Genomic DNA, 18,032 nt, shown 5'->3' with positions numbered 1-18,032 from the left:
AATGAGTATTTAATAACACATTCCATGAGCGCCCGTCGACTTTAACCATTTTATTACTGTATGTGCTAAACAAAATATTGCGTTTCTGATTGGTCGATAACGAATGCATAAATAGATTATTGAGTACAATACGGAAGTTGCTATGAAAACAAAGCGACGAGGTTATCATCTCGTTTTGAGTACATAAAAAATAAAAAATCGTTTGAACTTGTACGTGCATTTCCTGATTTAGTGTCACTCGTGATGCTTTGAATGTTTTCAACTTGCACTCGCCTACTGCTCGTGCAATTTTGAGAACTTTCAAAACATTACTCGCGTTCATCATCCCCACGAAATTCACTCGCGTTCAAACAATTTTCTATACGTAATTGTTTATCTATCTTTAGAAAATTCTGAACCTTTAGATGCGTCACAACTTTTTCAACGTGGCAATAATAGACCAGCGCACGCTCTTGAGTGCATCATGGGTAATTAGGGCAACAGGTCGGGAAATTCATAGGTTTGTATGGAAATTCAAAGCAAAATTAATTGTACATGACTCTACTTTTTAGACTTTCGCCTTCATAAACAAAACAAATAAGTTCAAGTTTACAACTGAGATGAACTGGACTTGGTATCTGTTCTTTAGAATTCCTTAATATTCCTTTTTTTGTCTCCATACATTCTCCGTAATTTTGTGCCTTTGGAATTACAGAAAATTTACATGCATGGCAGAAACTTTGTTTAATAAAATAATTTCTACGGAGTAGCCATTCTCTCCAACTTCATTCTGCCGCACCTTTGAGTGCATATCTTCTGTTTTGGAAAATATATAAAAAAATCAAAATTGCATATCATGAATATTTTTCAGCATTTTGAACTTCCGCACAAACCTTTGAATTTCTTTCCATCTTGCCCTGATTACCCATGCTGCACTCAAGAGCGTGAACTCGACTATTAGCGCGATCCAGTCATATGAGCTGAGATTACCGAGAGTCATTGAACTAATCAAAACGCCAGAAACGCATTATGCGCCGATCAAATCGAAACTTCAACATCCCCCCGGGCAAACCCCGGGCACGCAAGATAGTCAAATGCCCGGGGTTTGCCCGGGGGGGGGGGGATGTTGAAGTTTCGATTTGTTCGGCGCATAATGCGTTTCTGGCGTTTTGCGCATTATGTGCATATCAAATCGAGACTTCAACATCTCCCCCCCCCCACGGGCAAACCCCGGGCATTTGACTATCTTGCGTACCCGGGGAGTGGGAAATTTGACCTTCGCCTGCGTGGGGTGGGGAACATTGAGACAGCTATAAAGCACGTGTTTGGACAAGATGGAAGAGTTTAAAGGAAGAGATATAGCATTTGCGAGATATTGGAGTATTTAAGACGACAGGAGCCGACAACGATTGTTGACAAATCCGACGATAGGGTAGGGCATTTGAACACCATTTTTGCCCGAGAACCAGCATACGCAACCAACATAAAAAATAAAAAAAAAGTGAAGCCGAGTCTGGAATCGAAGCCGGGCTACATTGGTGCGAGGCAAATGCTCTCAACACTGCGCCGTCCCTATTAACATCTCGGTGCATCATTGAGCTGGAAAAAAGTGCGTTTGTACAGATATCAGAACAGAATGATTGTTCCACTTACACTGAAATTATTTCCAGCTTATTGCTATAAAGTACCTTTTATCATTCTTGGCCATAGTGATGTTGTATGTGACCATTAGGTCTCCCTGCCAGTCTTTTGGAGCTTGGTTAGTGGTCAAAAGCCTAAAAATCGCAATCAAATGCAGCAAGTAGATATGGACAATAACTTCAAGATTGTATTAAAAAGTGTTGCTGCATGGGCGAGTGCCATTGGAAATGAGAATATTCTGGAAATTCTTAACCATGGTTAAACAAGGGAATGATAGTCCATGATAGTTTAAGAACTTCTTTTGTCTTCCTCTTCCTCCGATAACTATAATTAGTAACCATAGTTACATGGCTAAAATGTTTGATGATAATTTAATCAAATCTCGAGAGCGTATTGCGGCAGTGCCACACCCTGCCACGCACGGATAATGGGGAGATGCATGAATCGGGTAAAATTGTTTATTTGTCACGTTTATCTAAAAAGATAAACATTAAGTTTTAGTTACCCTTTAAAAATGACACTTTCTGAAGAAAAGAGACGAAAACTGGAATGATAATTTTTACTCGTTATTTTGTATACTGCTCGTACACCAAAACTCGTCGACAGTCATGGAGACTGAAAATTCAACTTGCCTGAAATGAATTATGGTCGATGGAAGTCGACGACAACTCGTGAAAAACTGTAATTGATGTTAAGGCGGAATTGATACGAAGGTTTCAGTTATCATTAACCGTTATCATTAATTCGTTGTAAAAAAAAAATCATACACAGTTTCAGCTTGCGCAGCGCCTTACATTACTAGCTTACTTCAAAAAACGATATGCATCCTTGTAAGATACTGGGTGTACAGGAATCTCTGGCCTCATGTTCATTTTATCTGAAAGAAGGATAAAGAAATTACAATAAGGAGCAATTTGAAATGGATCATTGAGGAGAAACTAATTGAAAATAAGACCCGAAGGTATATAAAAGACATTGAAAATTTCAATCCCCATTAAATCATATTGTTGAGTCCTGTTGGACGATATTGTTTTCTGGATGGATGACCGTCTGGCCAAACCACGTGCTGAATACATGCCTCAAGGAGCTAGGCTATCGTAGTTGACATCGTTCTCAACCTGGATCGAGTTTTTTTCCTCCCCCCCCCCCCCCCCCAATCATAGACCCGCGAGTAGCGGCTGCAAGCCGGCGAAACGCTTTCGGCCCGATTTTAAGTTCCGGCTCGCAAGTAAGGCTGATAACCAATATGTTACCTTTAGACGGGTGCCCTGGTGTTTGAGGGACTCCTTTCTTCAAATTAGGCAGAGTTCTTCTCTGTACCCCTGTGGGTGGCTGCCACCAGTTGTGATGATATGTAAAAGCGTCTGCTTCAGTTGTGTGGTCGTTGGGGTCTGTGTACAGGATCAGCCCTACTGCTCCTTTAGCTGCCGCAATTTTTGCCTGAAATAACGAATGGCGTTGCAATTAAAAATCTTTCCTAGAAATTATTAAGATCACCTCATTTATTTATTTATTTAAGATCACCTCATTTATTTATTTATTTAAGATCACCTCATTTATTTATTTTTGAAGAACTTTCTGTAAAACCATTTCTTGTGACGTTGGTATCCTCAATAAAGATGATTACTATCTATCTATTTCACTTCAATCTGCAAACATTTTATTCAGCACAATTATGCGATTCCAGGCCTTTCCTGTTTGCAATAGACGCTTCATCTGTCGATTAATCTTATGATGTCTACTTTGTTTTGTCTTTGGCGGTCGCTTACCACATACCTCCATCTTTTAAAACTGGCCAATCACGATTCTTTTCTGGTTAGTTGCGTGCGTAAGGACGAACTCGACACGTTTGAAAACTGATGACTTTTTGGCCCGCTTCCAGCTTTCCAAGAGAGCTTTTCCAATCGCATGAGCTATTGTGACATATATCATTGCAACAACGTTGGACAGTGGTCCGAACCAGGTTTAACTGCCTGGAAAAGGGGCATGCAAATCTGTACCCTGACGGCGCCTATTTTCCACTTTTAACTATTGTCGTCTTGAGAACTACACTGTGAAAGACTAATACAAACAAACCACCAAATAACTTCATAAACCTATGGACTTACTTTATCCCTTACGTAGGTTTTTCCATATTTGGCAATGATTATGTGACCAGAAACTTTGATGTTCATTTCACGAAGTCTCTTGAAGTCTTTCAGCGTAGCGTAGTTAACATACACGAGGTGAGCCTGCAGCCAGCAAGTAACACAACGTAAGAAACATGTATTAAAGGGAACCTCCACTCTTTCTACAGAATAAATTTAAACCGAAGAAAAAATTATTTACAAATAAATTTGTTCGAAGTGTTTATATCAGGAAAAGTGAATATTTTGTAGCGCCGCCATCTTGAATAATTGTGACGTGTTACAGTTGTCCTATTGTTCACAAAGAGCTTTGGTCTAATAGACCTTATCCATAAATGACGCTCACATTTATAATTCTTTTGTCCACATGCAGATTAGCCTACCAAGCCTCATTTTAGAGCAAGAATTATTTAAATTCACTGTATGGTATCGAGGATTGGTAGGCTAATTTGCACTTCACTTTTGCCATTTATGAATACGGTCTGTAACAACAGGGCAACCGTAAAACGTCACAATTATTCAAGATGGCGGCGCCCGCGAAATTTTAAAACCAAATTAGGCGATTCTAAAACTTATTTCTTTCGGATACAAAAGATTTCTTTGAAAATATTTTAGATTGACTTGACTAACAGTTATTTACTGTAATTTAAAGTTATTTTTTTTGTTGAAGTGGAGGTTCGCTTTAACTCTGCAGTCTCATCAGTTATAGTTATAAGTGCTACTTTGAAAGCAGCGAAATGAAAGCCTGAAAAAGTTAGTCTTGAAGGGGCTGAAACTCTGAATTTCACGCTTTTACAATGATTTCGAAGCTGCTAGAGAAGCGGCGCCGCAAGAATAAACATTGTCTTCCCAGTTCAAATGTACGACTTTCATATTTTCTTAAAGGTGAAGCCAAATCAAATATTAGGAACAAAAAAATCCGATGATTTAAACATATGTAAAATAAAGTGGCTTTCAACTCACTGAAACGTTTCCACTTCTTGAGTAAGCATTAAATGTTGAAAGAACTTTAAGGTGCTTCTCGGATTGATCGAGTTCCTGAGCAGTGAAAAGCATCGTGCCGTCCCCTGCATTGATTGATACTGTTCCCGTTCTTTCTGGATATGAAAACAGAACATCATATTTCTTTAGCTCCACTTTGTCAAATCCATAATCCTTCCACTTCTTCTGAATGTATGACGCTTCTTTCCAACTGACATTCGAGCCTGAAAGGTGCGGTAACTTTGAAAAGTACCTGAAAGCAACACAGACCGGATGTTCTAATAAGTATTTGCTTTCCCTACATTGTTAGCCTAAGGTTAGGCTTTCAAATCTCCGCGAGATTCAGGACTCCTTATAAGCCACACAGTATGTAGGCTTAGCTTCTGCCAAAAAAAAAAACCTTGATTTGCACTACGATTGTGTAAATAAGACTGTAACCTTGACTGATTCAGTCATGTCACAGCTCTAGTAAGAGACGCTCAATAAACAAACCGAAAATAAAGTCTTAAATCAATTGAAACAATAGCCTAGGTTGCCAAAAATAGAAGCTGCTACATTATGTAATATTAGCAGGTTGTGAGTGCTGTCTTAATAAATCGACTTCCAGAGATGACAAAATGGGATTTTTTTTCATTATTGCATTTGTTTTCAGGTGTTTCTGAATTAATTGTCTAATTGAAAAGATGGACCTTAGCAACTAAAATCATTTATTTTCGGCCTGACACTTTAATCAATGACTACCATTTGTTGCTGTTAAAGTAAGTTGATTCCGTCGAACTTTGCGAAATATTGTTGTGTTTATTTCCAAGAAATAGAAGGAAGGGTACTTTGAAAAAGCTGAAGTAATGGTTTCTGAATTTCTAGCCAAAAAATAATCAACCAAGCAGATCTACACAATGAGATTCAAAGCTAAAAGGCAATTAAATGCTCTTTAATATAAACGAAAATAATCAGAGCCTTATTTTTTACAAAACAAACGGCTAAGAAGGTTTACCCAACTGGGGACTCTTCCCGGCATTAATTAGTGAGATCGAGCGAAACAAGGGAATGTGTCCTTATTCATTAATTTGCCAGAGTTTTTGATTGCTCAGGCTGACAATCGTGATTGTAGTTGATTTATATGATATGTTAAAATGACTCGTGTTGCAAGACTTACCTTAAAAATTCTCCGATACTCTTACTTGAAATTCGATTTATGTCATTCTCGGGTGAGATGTGCAAGTGGTTCACAATGAAGAGCCTTTCTTTCTTGCCCGAATTAATATAATTTACAGTTATGAAATATCCACAAAGACCACCAATTCCAAACAAAATCAATACAACAAAAGCTTTCAAAACACAACGGCTGAACCTCCATCTCATGGGTATTATTGTGTTCGCCTCAGCTTCATCTTTTCTTATAAGCGAATATTTCCTTCCTTGATATTGCCGAGAAAGTTCCATGTCGACTTGCGAGGTTAGCAGAGGCTCTGAATCGTAATCATCATAAATATATTCGTCTTCGACAGGAAAATCCTCTCTCGGTCCTCCTTCACTTGAGATATAATCGGTCTTGATACCACGTGTAGAGATATTCGATGAATCCATTTCGAGTTGAAGGCGCAAATTTCAGTTTTTTTCATTCAACTAGTGTCCTCTCCGTTGAGAATGGTCTGTCGTTATATTCAGAGAGCGTTCACTCTTAATTCGAAATGCATTTAAACAGTTTGATTCAATGTGGGTTTAGTAATCGTGGTTTTATTGTGACAGAAAGTTTCAACTGCTCTGCGGAGTTGCCACCAGTCAGAGGAGGTTTTTGTTTTCATGGCGGGTTGTGACGTTTCAGACCTTTTTCAAAAGACACATGCACCGTAAGTTACCCGCTGGGTTTTTTTGGAGGGAAAAGAGGTTTAAATTTTCACAATGATTATCAGACTACGAAATTTAACGGAATATGAATTATCAGCTTTTGAAACAGTAGAGTGGTAAAGTGATGACGTCCCAAAGACTCAGTTCATGAAATTGTGGGAGATACTGAGAAATTCTGAAAGTACATGATGAAGAATGGCCACTAGCCAAAAATTAACATCATATTGCAATTTGGGGGGATGAGATATTGGCCCTTTCATGCTTCAGTGACTCCATATTTTGTTTTTGTTCTAATTCTAAACCGTTTAGAACAAAGACAAAATTACAAGATATGTATGGAGTCAGTGAAGCATGAATGGGCCAATATCTCACCCCCAAATTGCAATAAGATGCTGATTTTTGGCAAGTGACCATTCTTCATCAGGGGACAGCTATTCTTAGAGTTATTTTCATAGAGTTATGTCGTAGAGTTAGTTTCCTAGAGATGATGCCTTTTGTTTAGGACTGAATATATCGAAATTGGTCTATTAGGCATAAGGTTAGCTTTTATGCATGTTTAGGATACTTTTTGTATTTCTGGATTCAGGATTTAGGCCTTCCAAAGTCTTGAATTTCCAAAATCTTGAATTCAGGATGTTGGCCTCCAAAATCGTGAATTCAGGATATTGGAAACTTAACTCTAACTCTAATGTCATAACTCTGTGAAAATAACTATATTGCTAGTCAACCTCTCTTCATCATGTACTTTCTGAAGATCTTAATGAATCCCATAATTTCAAAAATTTAAATATTTGTGACGTCACACCTTTTTTATTTAATATTTTTATCTTTATGTTATGTTTATTTTATTTATACCACACTTTACAAACTAATTCAAAGGTAATTTTGCCCCAGTTTATGATTATGCAGGAGATGTCGATCTTAACAACTACTGTTAATGAAATCCAAAAAATAAATTGGGTGTAACCACGCATTTTTCAAAGAAAATTGATAAATAATATTTGTTAAAAGCTTTAAAATACAAAGCAATGTATGGCTTTTTTTCTCAAATTGAAGCTTAATTATCTCGCAAAAATGCGTGGTTACCCCCCCCCCCCCATTTTCTTTTTGGATACCAAGAGTACTTACAAAGATCTACTTTCTCCGGATAGTTTTAAACCGCGCAAAAATACCATTGTGTCGGTAAGCATCACCGATAGGAAATTAAATCCGAGTATCTCGAGATGCGCAGAATGTATGCGCAATAACAATAGGCACCATCCTTAGGTTCAGGGTTGGTGGCTAAGTATTTCCGGAGTCGAAACAACTAGACAATATTGACTTTTTAACATCCTTATAAGTAAAGGTTTTTTAAAGATATTTGAAGTAAAAACTAACGGTAAAACGCGCGACGTTTCGTCCAAACTTCGGTCATTATCAAGCTAAAAGTGAACATAAAATTTTTAGCATAAGTATGAATATAAAACAACAAAGTAAAAGTATGTAAAGTATGAAAATGTAAAAAAGGGGTGTCAAAAAACATGCAAGAATAACATAATTAAAAGTGATTAAAAAACTTTTCGCACGAATTGAGTCTGACTGTACATTGCGACTTGGTCTCAGTTCATTAGTAAAAAACATTTCATAAATGAGACAGTCAAACTTGTTGTTGCACTTTTTTAAGATGGTAAAATTCTTGGTAAGATCATTAGGCACATAAGAATGTTTCACATAGAAATGTTTTCCAACAGAGGAAGACGCATTCTTGTGCTCGTCTACGCGTTAATGCAAGTGCCGCCGAGTGTAACTAACATAATCTGCATCACACAGGTCATATTTAAATTGATAAACAAGGGATTGTTGGTTGACAATAGACGGCTTGGATTCGCGCGGTTTCAGATGTTGTTTGATCTTGTGGCTAACAAACGAGGGCTGGAAGGTCACTTGAATTTTCCGGCTCAGATCTTTGAGTTGTGCTCGTACAATATCGGCTGAAGCCTAGTCTTTAAATAGCAGAACAACGCGAACAGGAACTAATTCATTGTTAACAGCTGGTAACTCGAGAACATGTTGATCAGAAGCTTTGACTGCTGCAATAAAGCGCGAGATGGTGGAATTAACTAACCTGTCTGGGTAACTCAGAAAAGAAGACCACTGATATTCATCGGAAAAGTAGGACCAATTCTCTATGTAAAGTCAGATTCAATTCGTGCAAAAGGTTTTTAATCATTTTTTAATTATGTTATTCTTGCATGTTTTTTAACACGCCTTTTTTACATTTTCATATTTTACATACTTTTACTTCTATGTTTCACATTTATACTTATGCTAAAATTTTTGTCTTCACTTTTCGCTTGATAATGGCTGACGTCCGGTCGAAACGTCGCGCGCTTCTACTGTTAGTTTTTACTTCAAACGACTTTTTAATGTCCGTTCCTGTTGAATTCAGTGAAATTGCATTTCAGCACTGAATAATCTCAAGTGATAAGACGATATTCATTTCCAAGTTTTAATTTCGTCAGTGGAAATCTAAGTAGCCCTCCTACAATAGTCATGCTCCTTGGGCGCTACGACGGTCTCTTTATATTCAATCTTTTTCAAAACAAAGTTTCCGATTTTTTAGCAGATGTTTTTTTTGAGACGTATGGCGTATGGGATCATGGGATAGCGTATTTGTAAAATGTTCAGTAGTAACAATCCACTTCCAATAAGAATCAGAAGTGATTATTATTCAGTTACAGAAATTTTCATTATTTTGTAACTGAATGATAATCACTTCTGATGATGTATGTTGTAACATACGAAACGTTAAGTTTATAAAAAGAGTTATTCAGTTCGAGCAAATGTTTCTAACCTCTGCTTGTGTTTGATTCGTATTAAAACTTCAATAATTATGGGGCCAAATGAATGAATTTTTGTGAATGAATCCACTTTCCGCTATAAATAATGAGCTAAAACAATAAAAATAAAGAAAAATGGTTAAAAAGATAAAATCCGACGTTTCGGAGTAGTTATGACTCCATTATCAAGGAAACATAATATCAGATAATGCAAATTACATTATTCAGCCTGATTTTTGGCGCAAAGAATTAACGAAGGGGCGAAGATTATAAAGCTTAAGAAATGCCGAAACAAATTTGACTGTTTAGTGCGCGAAATGATTTTCATGAGGTTTAAGGCCAAATCTCAACGCACAATCAGACTTAATTCCTGCGAAAGTATTTTCATAATCTTCGCTGGATAGAATAGAATGGAGTCATGACTACTCCGAAACGTTGAATTTTATCTTTTTTATCGTTCGTTTTTACAATTTTATGCTTAAAGAAATATGGTCAGTACAATAAATCAGTACCAAGAGGAAGAGAGTCTTCCCCGCGACTCGCTACACAGTTTTATGGTACGGTGTTTTGTCATTTGTCCGTCTTCATAAAAGCATCCCATCCGACAGTGATATGTTGTTGGCACTGTCCGCATGTATTGCGTGCCTTGTCTAAGTGATGACACATCATGCGCCATATTTAACGCAATGTTGTGCACAGGCAGCCCCATGTTATTATTGGCAACTAAAGCGAAAACTATGAAATCAGAATGGCTAGTTTTCTATTAAGGCCTCAAGATGGCGGTAGGGATATAGAAATTCCCGGTGGCAAGACTACCATAGGTCGTGGGCCTTTCCTCGGGGTAAGGAAGAATTATTGTTTGCTCGCAACTGTTTTCATGGAGTTGATTCTTGTATTCTATCCAGCATGCGTGCATATACTTACTTATTTTTGTCCGATCGAAAGGTGACAGATAAACGAGTGTCAAGATGTCATGCAGAGATAGAGCTTTCTGATGGAAAACTCACTGTTTTGCCAGTAAGTCAAGTCAGTAATCGTATTAGAGCGGAATATTACAGCAGCCCGTCTAGAGCTGCCAGTTGTACTTGCAGACCGGACTTATCGTGCAGTGGTCCAATCCTCTGAAGAATTTACCTCCCCCCCCCCCCCCCCACTTTCCTCAGCCCCTTAGAAGTACTAGTGATAACTTCAGAAAACCTCAGGAAGGGTGATTTGAGGGTGGATATGGAATGTTACTTATCAAGCACTCAAGGCTGCTGCCAAACAGTCGCCTGGTCACCTGGGGCACCTTATTTGCGAGCACAGGCAACCAAATTTCCGAATGAGTAGCCCGAACAGGCGCCTTAACTTATCACGAGGTGATTCATCCTCACTTTCTTGTAAATTTGATCCCAGCTATGGATGAAACGATGGGAAAAGCAGTATGATTGAAGAGAATTGCTGAAAAGCAAAAATAAACGACACTGTAACTATATAGCTAAGGGTGCTAAGGTTGCTGGGTTCATTAATTAATTCTGGGCTCTTGAAAAAATTACTCGGGCTACTTAAAATTTTAATGTTGGAAGCCTGAAGAGTTCCTGGAAAATGCTCTTAGGAAGCTGCCTTGAGCACTGAATAATTATCTGAAAAACTTTTCTTTGTGAGTCATCTGACTGTCCATACATGTTCGTACCCTTTAGGTTTAGAATGTTAATTGTACTGTATTTACTATTACTATGTTTGTACACATAAGCATTTAACAAATGAAGTCTAAGCCAGCAAGCAAACAAAAACCCATCTTCTGAAGTCTCCTCATTTTCATTTTCTGTAATCTGCAGCTTCATACCAATCCAACATTTTGCAAGTTTGGAGCCAACGCAAAATTTTTTCCTTTGAAGAAGAATGAAGCCCAAGAAATACATGATGGGGACACCATTTCACTGCTTCCTGATACCCTATGCTTCACCATTGTTTTTAAAGGATGTGTGAGCAAGAACAGTGAGGAAAAAGAGGATATAAGGAAAAATGCAGAGAACAAGCTGGCCAGCAATGGTTCTTTGGTTGTGGTTGATATCAATAAAAATTGTTCTGAAAAATCTTTAGTATCAAAAAATTTACTATCAGGTAAATATTACTCCTTCCAGAATAAATCTGCTGAATTTAAAACTTTGTACTGAATGAAATTCATATCAAAGGCTTGTTTTCATTTAGAATCTTCAAATTTCAACCAGAAATAATTTTTCTAGTGGGGGTCAAGGTTTTATGATTGCTGTACCACTCAAAAACTGCCACTTTGCATCCTCACCCTACCTATTATTTGAAGAAAGCATTGTTTTAATTTCTCCTCCTGATCTCATTTTTTGTTTTACTGTTGGTTCTTAAAGTCAACAAAGACGTTAAGATCATAGCATGGAGATGCATACTGCCACTTCCTGTCAAATACCAACACCTGTGTGCTAGCCAGCATAGGAATAGGAAACGATATTTGTGGGCCTTTTCTGAAGCTTAAGTCTTAAATGAACACATGCCTTTCCAAGTGTTTGAATTGTCAGAACTGCTGATAAAAAAAAATTTGGCGCTTTCGAAAAAGTGATATGTGAGGAACTCCTTAATTTCTTGTTTAAGATTATGGAATCTTTATTTACAGAATCATTCCTTGATGAGTTTATGGATAAAAGGCGATTAGCAGAGACTGGCACACCCACCTTTACCGAGGCCTACCCCCAGGGGTGGAAAGAGGCAAGAGGCAATCCTGTAGCCGAATTCCCTGAAATTCATTTTCCGGCCATTTTGGTGAGTTGCTTTTTTGAGAAAAGATGTAGGTAGTTTCCAAACATACCAACACTAGTGATCATGCATGTATACTGTGTGTGACTACGAATGACCTTTTGACTTTTTAGCCATCACCGCTTGCCAAAGCAGGCCTTGATCCAGCACACTTTCAGGGTTTTGTGTGACGAGCAACCTTTGTGTGATTAGTGACCATTGAATGATAGGCCACCGTTGCTAAATACATATAATTAGTTGCTTCATTACCGTGATAATCGAATTTATCACTAATGAAGTATCTTTTTAGAGCAACAAAGACATAGTTTCTTCAACTAAAGCAGAAGTGAATCCTGCAAGATTATTGCAAAAGACGCGCAAACTCCCATCATGGTTGATTCAGCCATCCAACTCAGCTACGAAATCGACAAAAGAGAAGCAAGGCAAAGCTGCTTCAGGAAATTCTGGCATAGAAGGGAAAACATCAACAGTGTGTGAGTACACTGTGGTCTTGTGTTATTGTGTTACCAGTAACAAAACTTGTGTTATTCTAAGTACAGAATTGTCAATTTCTGACACAAAGAGAAAATAGCATCTATAGAACATTTGTATACTAATGGAGAAGGCAACTGTAACATGTGACGGTCATTTAAGATGGCAGAACCTTAAAACAAAACAAGACTTCAAAGTAAAATTAGGTGATTTCATATTTTTTTTTCTTCATGATACAAGTCAGTAAGTCAGTAGTTTAAAGTTATGTTTTGAAAGAGAGCAGGTTCGCTTTAACGAAAAAGATTTGAGTTCAGGTTAATTTTCTGTTTTTGTGAGATATGCTTGTGGAAAGAGAAAAGAAGTCTGGTTAAGAGGAAGGATGTGTGTTGTGGAATGTCCACTATTGAGGGGGACTTGTAGGGTGTTGAGGTGAGTGTAAAACCACAGGCCTTTAAGTAAGTCTAGAATGACTTTCTTACATTGTTATGATTCTAATTCTTTTCTTTTAATGATAAAAGTGATGGTCTCATGCTTTGTATATGAGTGACTAAGCAGATTAATCAGTTTTAGTGTTGTTGCACTTGAGGTGATTATTTAACAATTAGACCCGTAGCCCTTGAGGGCGAAGGGTCAATAGCCCATGAGACGAAGCCGAATGGGCTATTGACCCGTGGCCCTTGAGGGCGAAGGATCTAATTGTTTTAGTATCACCCAAGTAGTCGGACAGAAAAGGCAATAATAAAGTTAGCAAATGCAAGTTGAAGAAAGATTTATTTGGGTGTAAAACTAAAGAAAGCGTCACGCTTTTCGATACTCGAGGACTATTACCAATAGTCCTCTAGTCGCGTAGCAAATTAAAATGCAGGATTTGCATTAGTCCACTAGTTGGGTGACACTAATACGCGATAATCGCCGTAGCGGTTTTTTTTCTTTTTTAATGGCCGTAAGCCGTTTTGTCGAGGTGACAGATGAAGAAATTTCCTGCTTAATTATACTTAAACAATTATTCACCTCAGGCTCGGTGAGTATGATGCCTTCATACTTGGAAAAAAAATCTTAAAGTAGCCGCCAACAAGAGTCAAAGTTTGGACAAACCAGTTAGATTATTGCGGGTAGGTTCAAGGTTTGACTCTTGCCACAGTATGCATATTTAATTATTGTATTTTGTATTGTAGCAAACAAACGTGGAAAGAGTACGTCAAAGCCTGCGTCAAAACAGTACAATCGTGATTTGGTCGAGGATTTTATTGGCAATGAAAGCGATGATGACGAAAAAGAATCTTCAAGAATGACAAAAGCAGCTACAAAAGGGACTGTCGGAAAAAAACGAACATCCGCGGACACTGGGTGTGATGAGGGCGATATCATACCTATCAAACGTAATAAAAGGACAAAACGGATTTCAAGTGAGAATGATTATGATGACTTACCTTTACAACAAACTGGTGTCGGTTTGAAACAGGGATCACCTATTGATGAGGAAGCTATGACAAGTGCCATCTCAAAGGTTTGTTACACTTCCGATTGTATAGAGATATCACCCGACACAGGTTTCCATTGAATCAACAAATCTGAGTTGAAATTTCCGAAAAGTTCATGTGGCTGTTCCAAGGGCTCCGATTGACTACGAATCGCTTGCCGAAGTATGTCTGGGCACTAGTAGGACTGGACCGAATGGAAATGACGGTTGTTTCCATATTCGGGAACGTGGAAAGGTATGTACCCGCAATGCCGAAATGTCATTCCGGAATTTTTTTATTTGATTCCTCGCCCAAAATTTTTGATCGCATTAAGAGCGCCCTTGAAAAATAAAGGTTAAACATATTGCTTTCTCGCGTTGTCGTTCAGGTCGAAGTCATCATTGCTTTTCAGTAAGCTTCCTTTCTGGGAGGGGAAAAACGGTGGAAAGGTGTAAAGTACTTTAACCAAGAAAATTACATATTGAACAATTCTTAACCCAAGAATTTCACATTGCCTTCCAATTTAGGAGAAAATTTGAGGTACATTTGCACTTAAATGCAGTTTCTTTGTAGGAAAGAGAAGAAACGGGTATTGATGATGATGATGATGATGATGATGATGATGAGAGGGAAACCACTAAGCTTCCTCTGTGTCCACACGGAAGAAATTGCTACAGGTTGTTTGCAGTCTCTACTGTGGCCTTTACATCACTTCTATTCTAAAAACTAAATCTTGGTTTAATTTTCCTAGTCTTTCCTCTCCAACATGATATGAAGCCTCAGTGAAGAATGTAGACTAGGTGCCCAGTATATTAGCAAACCCAGTTTCAGTGATGTTCTTGTATTCACACATTTCTCCACTTCAAACGTAGTTTATTTGTTTTAATGGCAGACAGTAATTTGAATGAGGTACTGAGATTCAGACGAAGAAAAACTTGAGTGATTTTTAGGACTACGAATATTAATGATGTTAATCTATTTCACTTTAATATGATTAAAACTGATCGATTTCGGCGGATCACCTCTCGAAGATAAAAATATGCACGTTTTTCGTTTCTTTTTTGGGGAAGGGGGAGGGGGGAGGGGCTCGCGCTAATACTGAAGAACAAGGGACTGCTTGTGCACTCTGTGACGAAATCTGAGACCTTGCACATTGATTGGCTAAGTTCTTTAATTAATAATTTGTTCAAGGGCTCCTTACCAGGACGAATCCTAATCCTAGCATGTCTTTTGGTAGGAGAAATCCGGCTCATTTCAAAGAATATTCACACAGCGTCAAGCATAGCAAAGCTGACAATGAAGGAGACAGCGATAGTGAGAACAGACCTGAATGTCCATATGGAACCAGCTGTTACAGAAAGAATCCTCAGCACAAACGCGATTTTAAGCATACAGAAGCTCCTGGTACGTAAGCGCAGCTCGGGCCGTGTTAGTTTATTTACTGCGGAAATCCGAAAACCGTGAACACTAGAAATATTTATGCAGAAATGTTGTTGTGTTTCAACTGAAAAAGTCAATCACACGCAGAAATCTAAACCGCAACCATTAACGGAAATTAGTTTTTGGTTTTATTGTCGCTTCTGATTGGTTGCTTCACAATGGGAAACGTCAAAATCCAATCAAAGTATTCACGGTTTTCGGATTCCTACAGTAACAGAAACCTTCAATTTTGTATTAGGTTGGGTCAGCGTGATTGTAGTCGGTGCATGTACACTACGACATTTTCTTCAATCGGTTCTTGATGATCACACAGTACTGTTCCCTCTTGGATTAACTTCTCGAAAAAGGTTGTCTCTCGGCAACCAATAGGAAGCATTCTAGATTGCCTTATCGGTGGAAAAGCTCTGAAATCGTGTTAACACTGAAGGAAATGACTTTCAAGGGGGTGGTTTGCCTACGAAGCAGAGGTTCTTTATAGATCTTAAGTACTACTTATAATAATATAATAGGATTAATTATAGTTGATTTGCCGCAATCGATCACTAGCGAAAAAAAGATAATAGTAGTGAACGGTAATCTTTTTCCTTGTATTTTCTGGGCTAAAGAGTAGGAAAAAGACCCCTCCTGTCTTGGGTCGAAGCTGACTGTGTCAGTTGAGGATGCGCTGCGGTTATTTAGCGACTCGGAAATTATGCGGTCTCACTGACAGGGAGCATGCGTTAATAATTTTGAACAGCGCTATCGAAGATCATGGACGGAGGCTAAATCAAAGTGAATTCCATCCAAAGGCAGCGGTATCTAGTTCGCCTTTTCATCAGTCCAGCAATACGAAAAAAACAAAACAAAACAAAGCAGCGACATCAATAGAGGCGACTGCAAGAAGGAGGCAGTGTGGCCCAGTGGTTAGGGCGCTTGCCTGAGATCCGGAGATCCCGGGTTCAAGACCCGCTCTGACCACTCGTTGAATTTGTTCCTGGTAGTCCCTGGTTCAACTTCGCAGCTGCACCTGTAAATAGCCAACTGGTTTGCCTCCGGCCAGTTGGGATTCTTAACAGTTGTTGTTGTGTTCTGTCGTTTCGTTGATTGTGTTTCATTGGCCCTGAAAAGCCCCTATGGGGAGTGGTCAATTATGTATGTATGTATGTATGTATGTATAAGGAACGTTAATGGTGGTCCGATTTTACAAAGAACCAACGATTTCTAAGTTAAGATATTCTCTTGCGCTTCTTCTCACAGAGCGCCCTAAACGGAAGAAAACGAAGCACAAGAGTGTACTGGATAATGAAAGCGATGACGATGGACCAAACACGTATGATCACGACGATAGCTTTTTAGATGACGAGAAACTCAGTACCAGTAGTTTCTCTGCAGAATCAGCTGACGATTCCGATTGGCAGCCTCAAGGCGGAGATGATAAGGATCACGTGGAGAATGTTACCGAGTTGTTATCGGAAGCACGAGGCTTCCTGCGCAGTAAGAACATGGCAAAGCCTGTATGAGGTACCTGCAAGTTTATGTCGAGTTGTCGGACAGATGGATATTTCGATTAGCTGAAGTGAATAACGAGCGCTAGCGATGTTTTAACCAACGAAACTTCGCTTTATTTTTACCTTGACTCTGTTTAATTAATCGTTATTTTGCAATCAAACAAGGCTATCAAAATTCGCTTTATGGAATAGATATAACACATACCAATTTTAAAATATGGTAATTATTTCCCTAAACAGTCCTCAACAGCAAACTGTGCGTAATGTTTGGCTGCAAGATTTACCCAAGCCACGCGTGGGAACACCCAGGCAAGTCCGTCATGCTCAGCATAATTGCTTATTAATGTCAGGCAAAGTTTAGTGAAATCGTCTCGGAATGATTTTTTCCAAGTACAGCAAAACACGTCAATACAAATTAAACCGATCACTGTGAAACTGATTTTACTTTACTTTAAGTTACTGATTAGTACATCGTACCTAGTAAAAACTGATATAGGTTGAATAAGGGAATACCCGATAATTTTTTATAAAAAGTAGTGAGAATGGACTAGTGTCTTGCCCAAGTAAAATTGTTTTACGCTGACTAAGTTCAGATTTTAACGAAGAGTTAGTGGAGTTTGTTCTGAGTCGAAGGAACGCTCGTTAAAATAGTCATAAGAGGTGCCTATACACAGAACAAAGAATTAAAAAAAGTAGTTGTTTTACATGTAGTCATAACATGGTTGAGTTGAATAAATTAAGAAACAGTAAATTGTGCTAAGAAATTATTCGTTCATTAATCAATAGACCATTTTCGAAATTTTCAAGGCAGAGAGGACAAAAACGATAGAAACAAGTTGGAATGAGTGTGAAAAATGTAGACATATCGTCCACTTTCCTTTGTCTTTGTCTTCTAAAGCTCTCTTTCAAGCTGAATTTTAATACATCGAAAGTGGCCTATTTGAAGTTTCTTAGTTGTGCTTGCCCGGACTACAATCCCATAAGGCCAGTCTCCCCAGAGATCTTGTGGAGAAG

The 18,032-nt window shown here is 38.3% G+C and overlaps 2 protein-coding genes across 2 annotated transcripts in view; one reads left to right on the top strand and one right to left on the bottom strand.

The window, feature by feature from the left end:
- Positions 1 to 6,511, bottom strand: part of LOC137981135 (uncharacterized) — a 30,818-nt gene extending 24,307 nt beyond the window's left edge. Inside the window, exons 1-6 of the mRNA XM_068828479.1 lie at positions 5,884 to 6,511; positions 4,710 to 4,980; positions 3,729 to 3,851; positions 2,874 to 3,060; positions 2,428 to 2,497; positions 1,668 to 1,754 (exon numbers count right to left, since the gene is read on the bottom strand). Coding sequence (XP_068684580.1) covers positions 1,668 to 1,754; positions 2,428 to 2,497; positions 2,874 to 3,060; positions 3,729 to 3,851; positions 4,710 to 4,980; positions 5,884 to 6,314 — 1,169 coding nt within the window. The 5' untranslated portion in view covers positions 6,315 to 6,511. The remainder of the gene's footprint in view (positions 1 to 1,667; positions 1,755 to 2,427; positions 2,498 to 2,873; positions 3,061 to 3,728; positions 3,852 to 4,709; positions 4,981 to 5,883) is intronic.
- Positions 6,512 to 10,085: 3,574 nt separating this feature from the next.
- Positions 10,086 to 17,776, top strand: LOC137978804 (aprataxin and PNK-like factor). Its single transcript, XM_068825888.1, has 9 exons — positions 10,086 to 10,235; positions 10,340 to 10,411; positions 11,212 to 11,497; positions 12,021 to 12,166; positions 12,450 to 12,633; positions 13,807 to 14,138; positions 14,665 to 14,768; positions 15,329 to 15,495; positions 16,768 to 17,776. The coding sequence occupies exons 1-9, from the start codon at positions 10,143 to 10,145 to the stop codon at positions 17,028 to 17,030; spliced, it is 1,647 nt and encodes a 548-aa protein (XP_068681989.1). The 5' UTR covers positions 10,086 to 10,142; the 3' UTR covers positions 17,031 to 17,776.
- The last annotated feature ends 256 nt before the right edge of the window (positions 17,777 to 18,032 follow it).

The sequence above is a fragment of the Montipora foliosa genome, chromosome 12 (assembly GCF_036669935.1).
Source record: "Montipora foliosa isolate CH-2021 chromosome 12, ASM3666993v2, whole genome shotgun sequence".
Lineage (NCBI taxonomy): Eukaryota > Metazoa > Cnidaria > Anthozoa > Scleractinia > Acroporidae > Montipora > Montipora foliosa.
The sequence above is the reverse complement of the archived record's forward strand: the minus strand, read 5'-3'. Positions and strand labels throughout refer to the sequence as shown.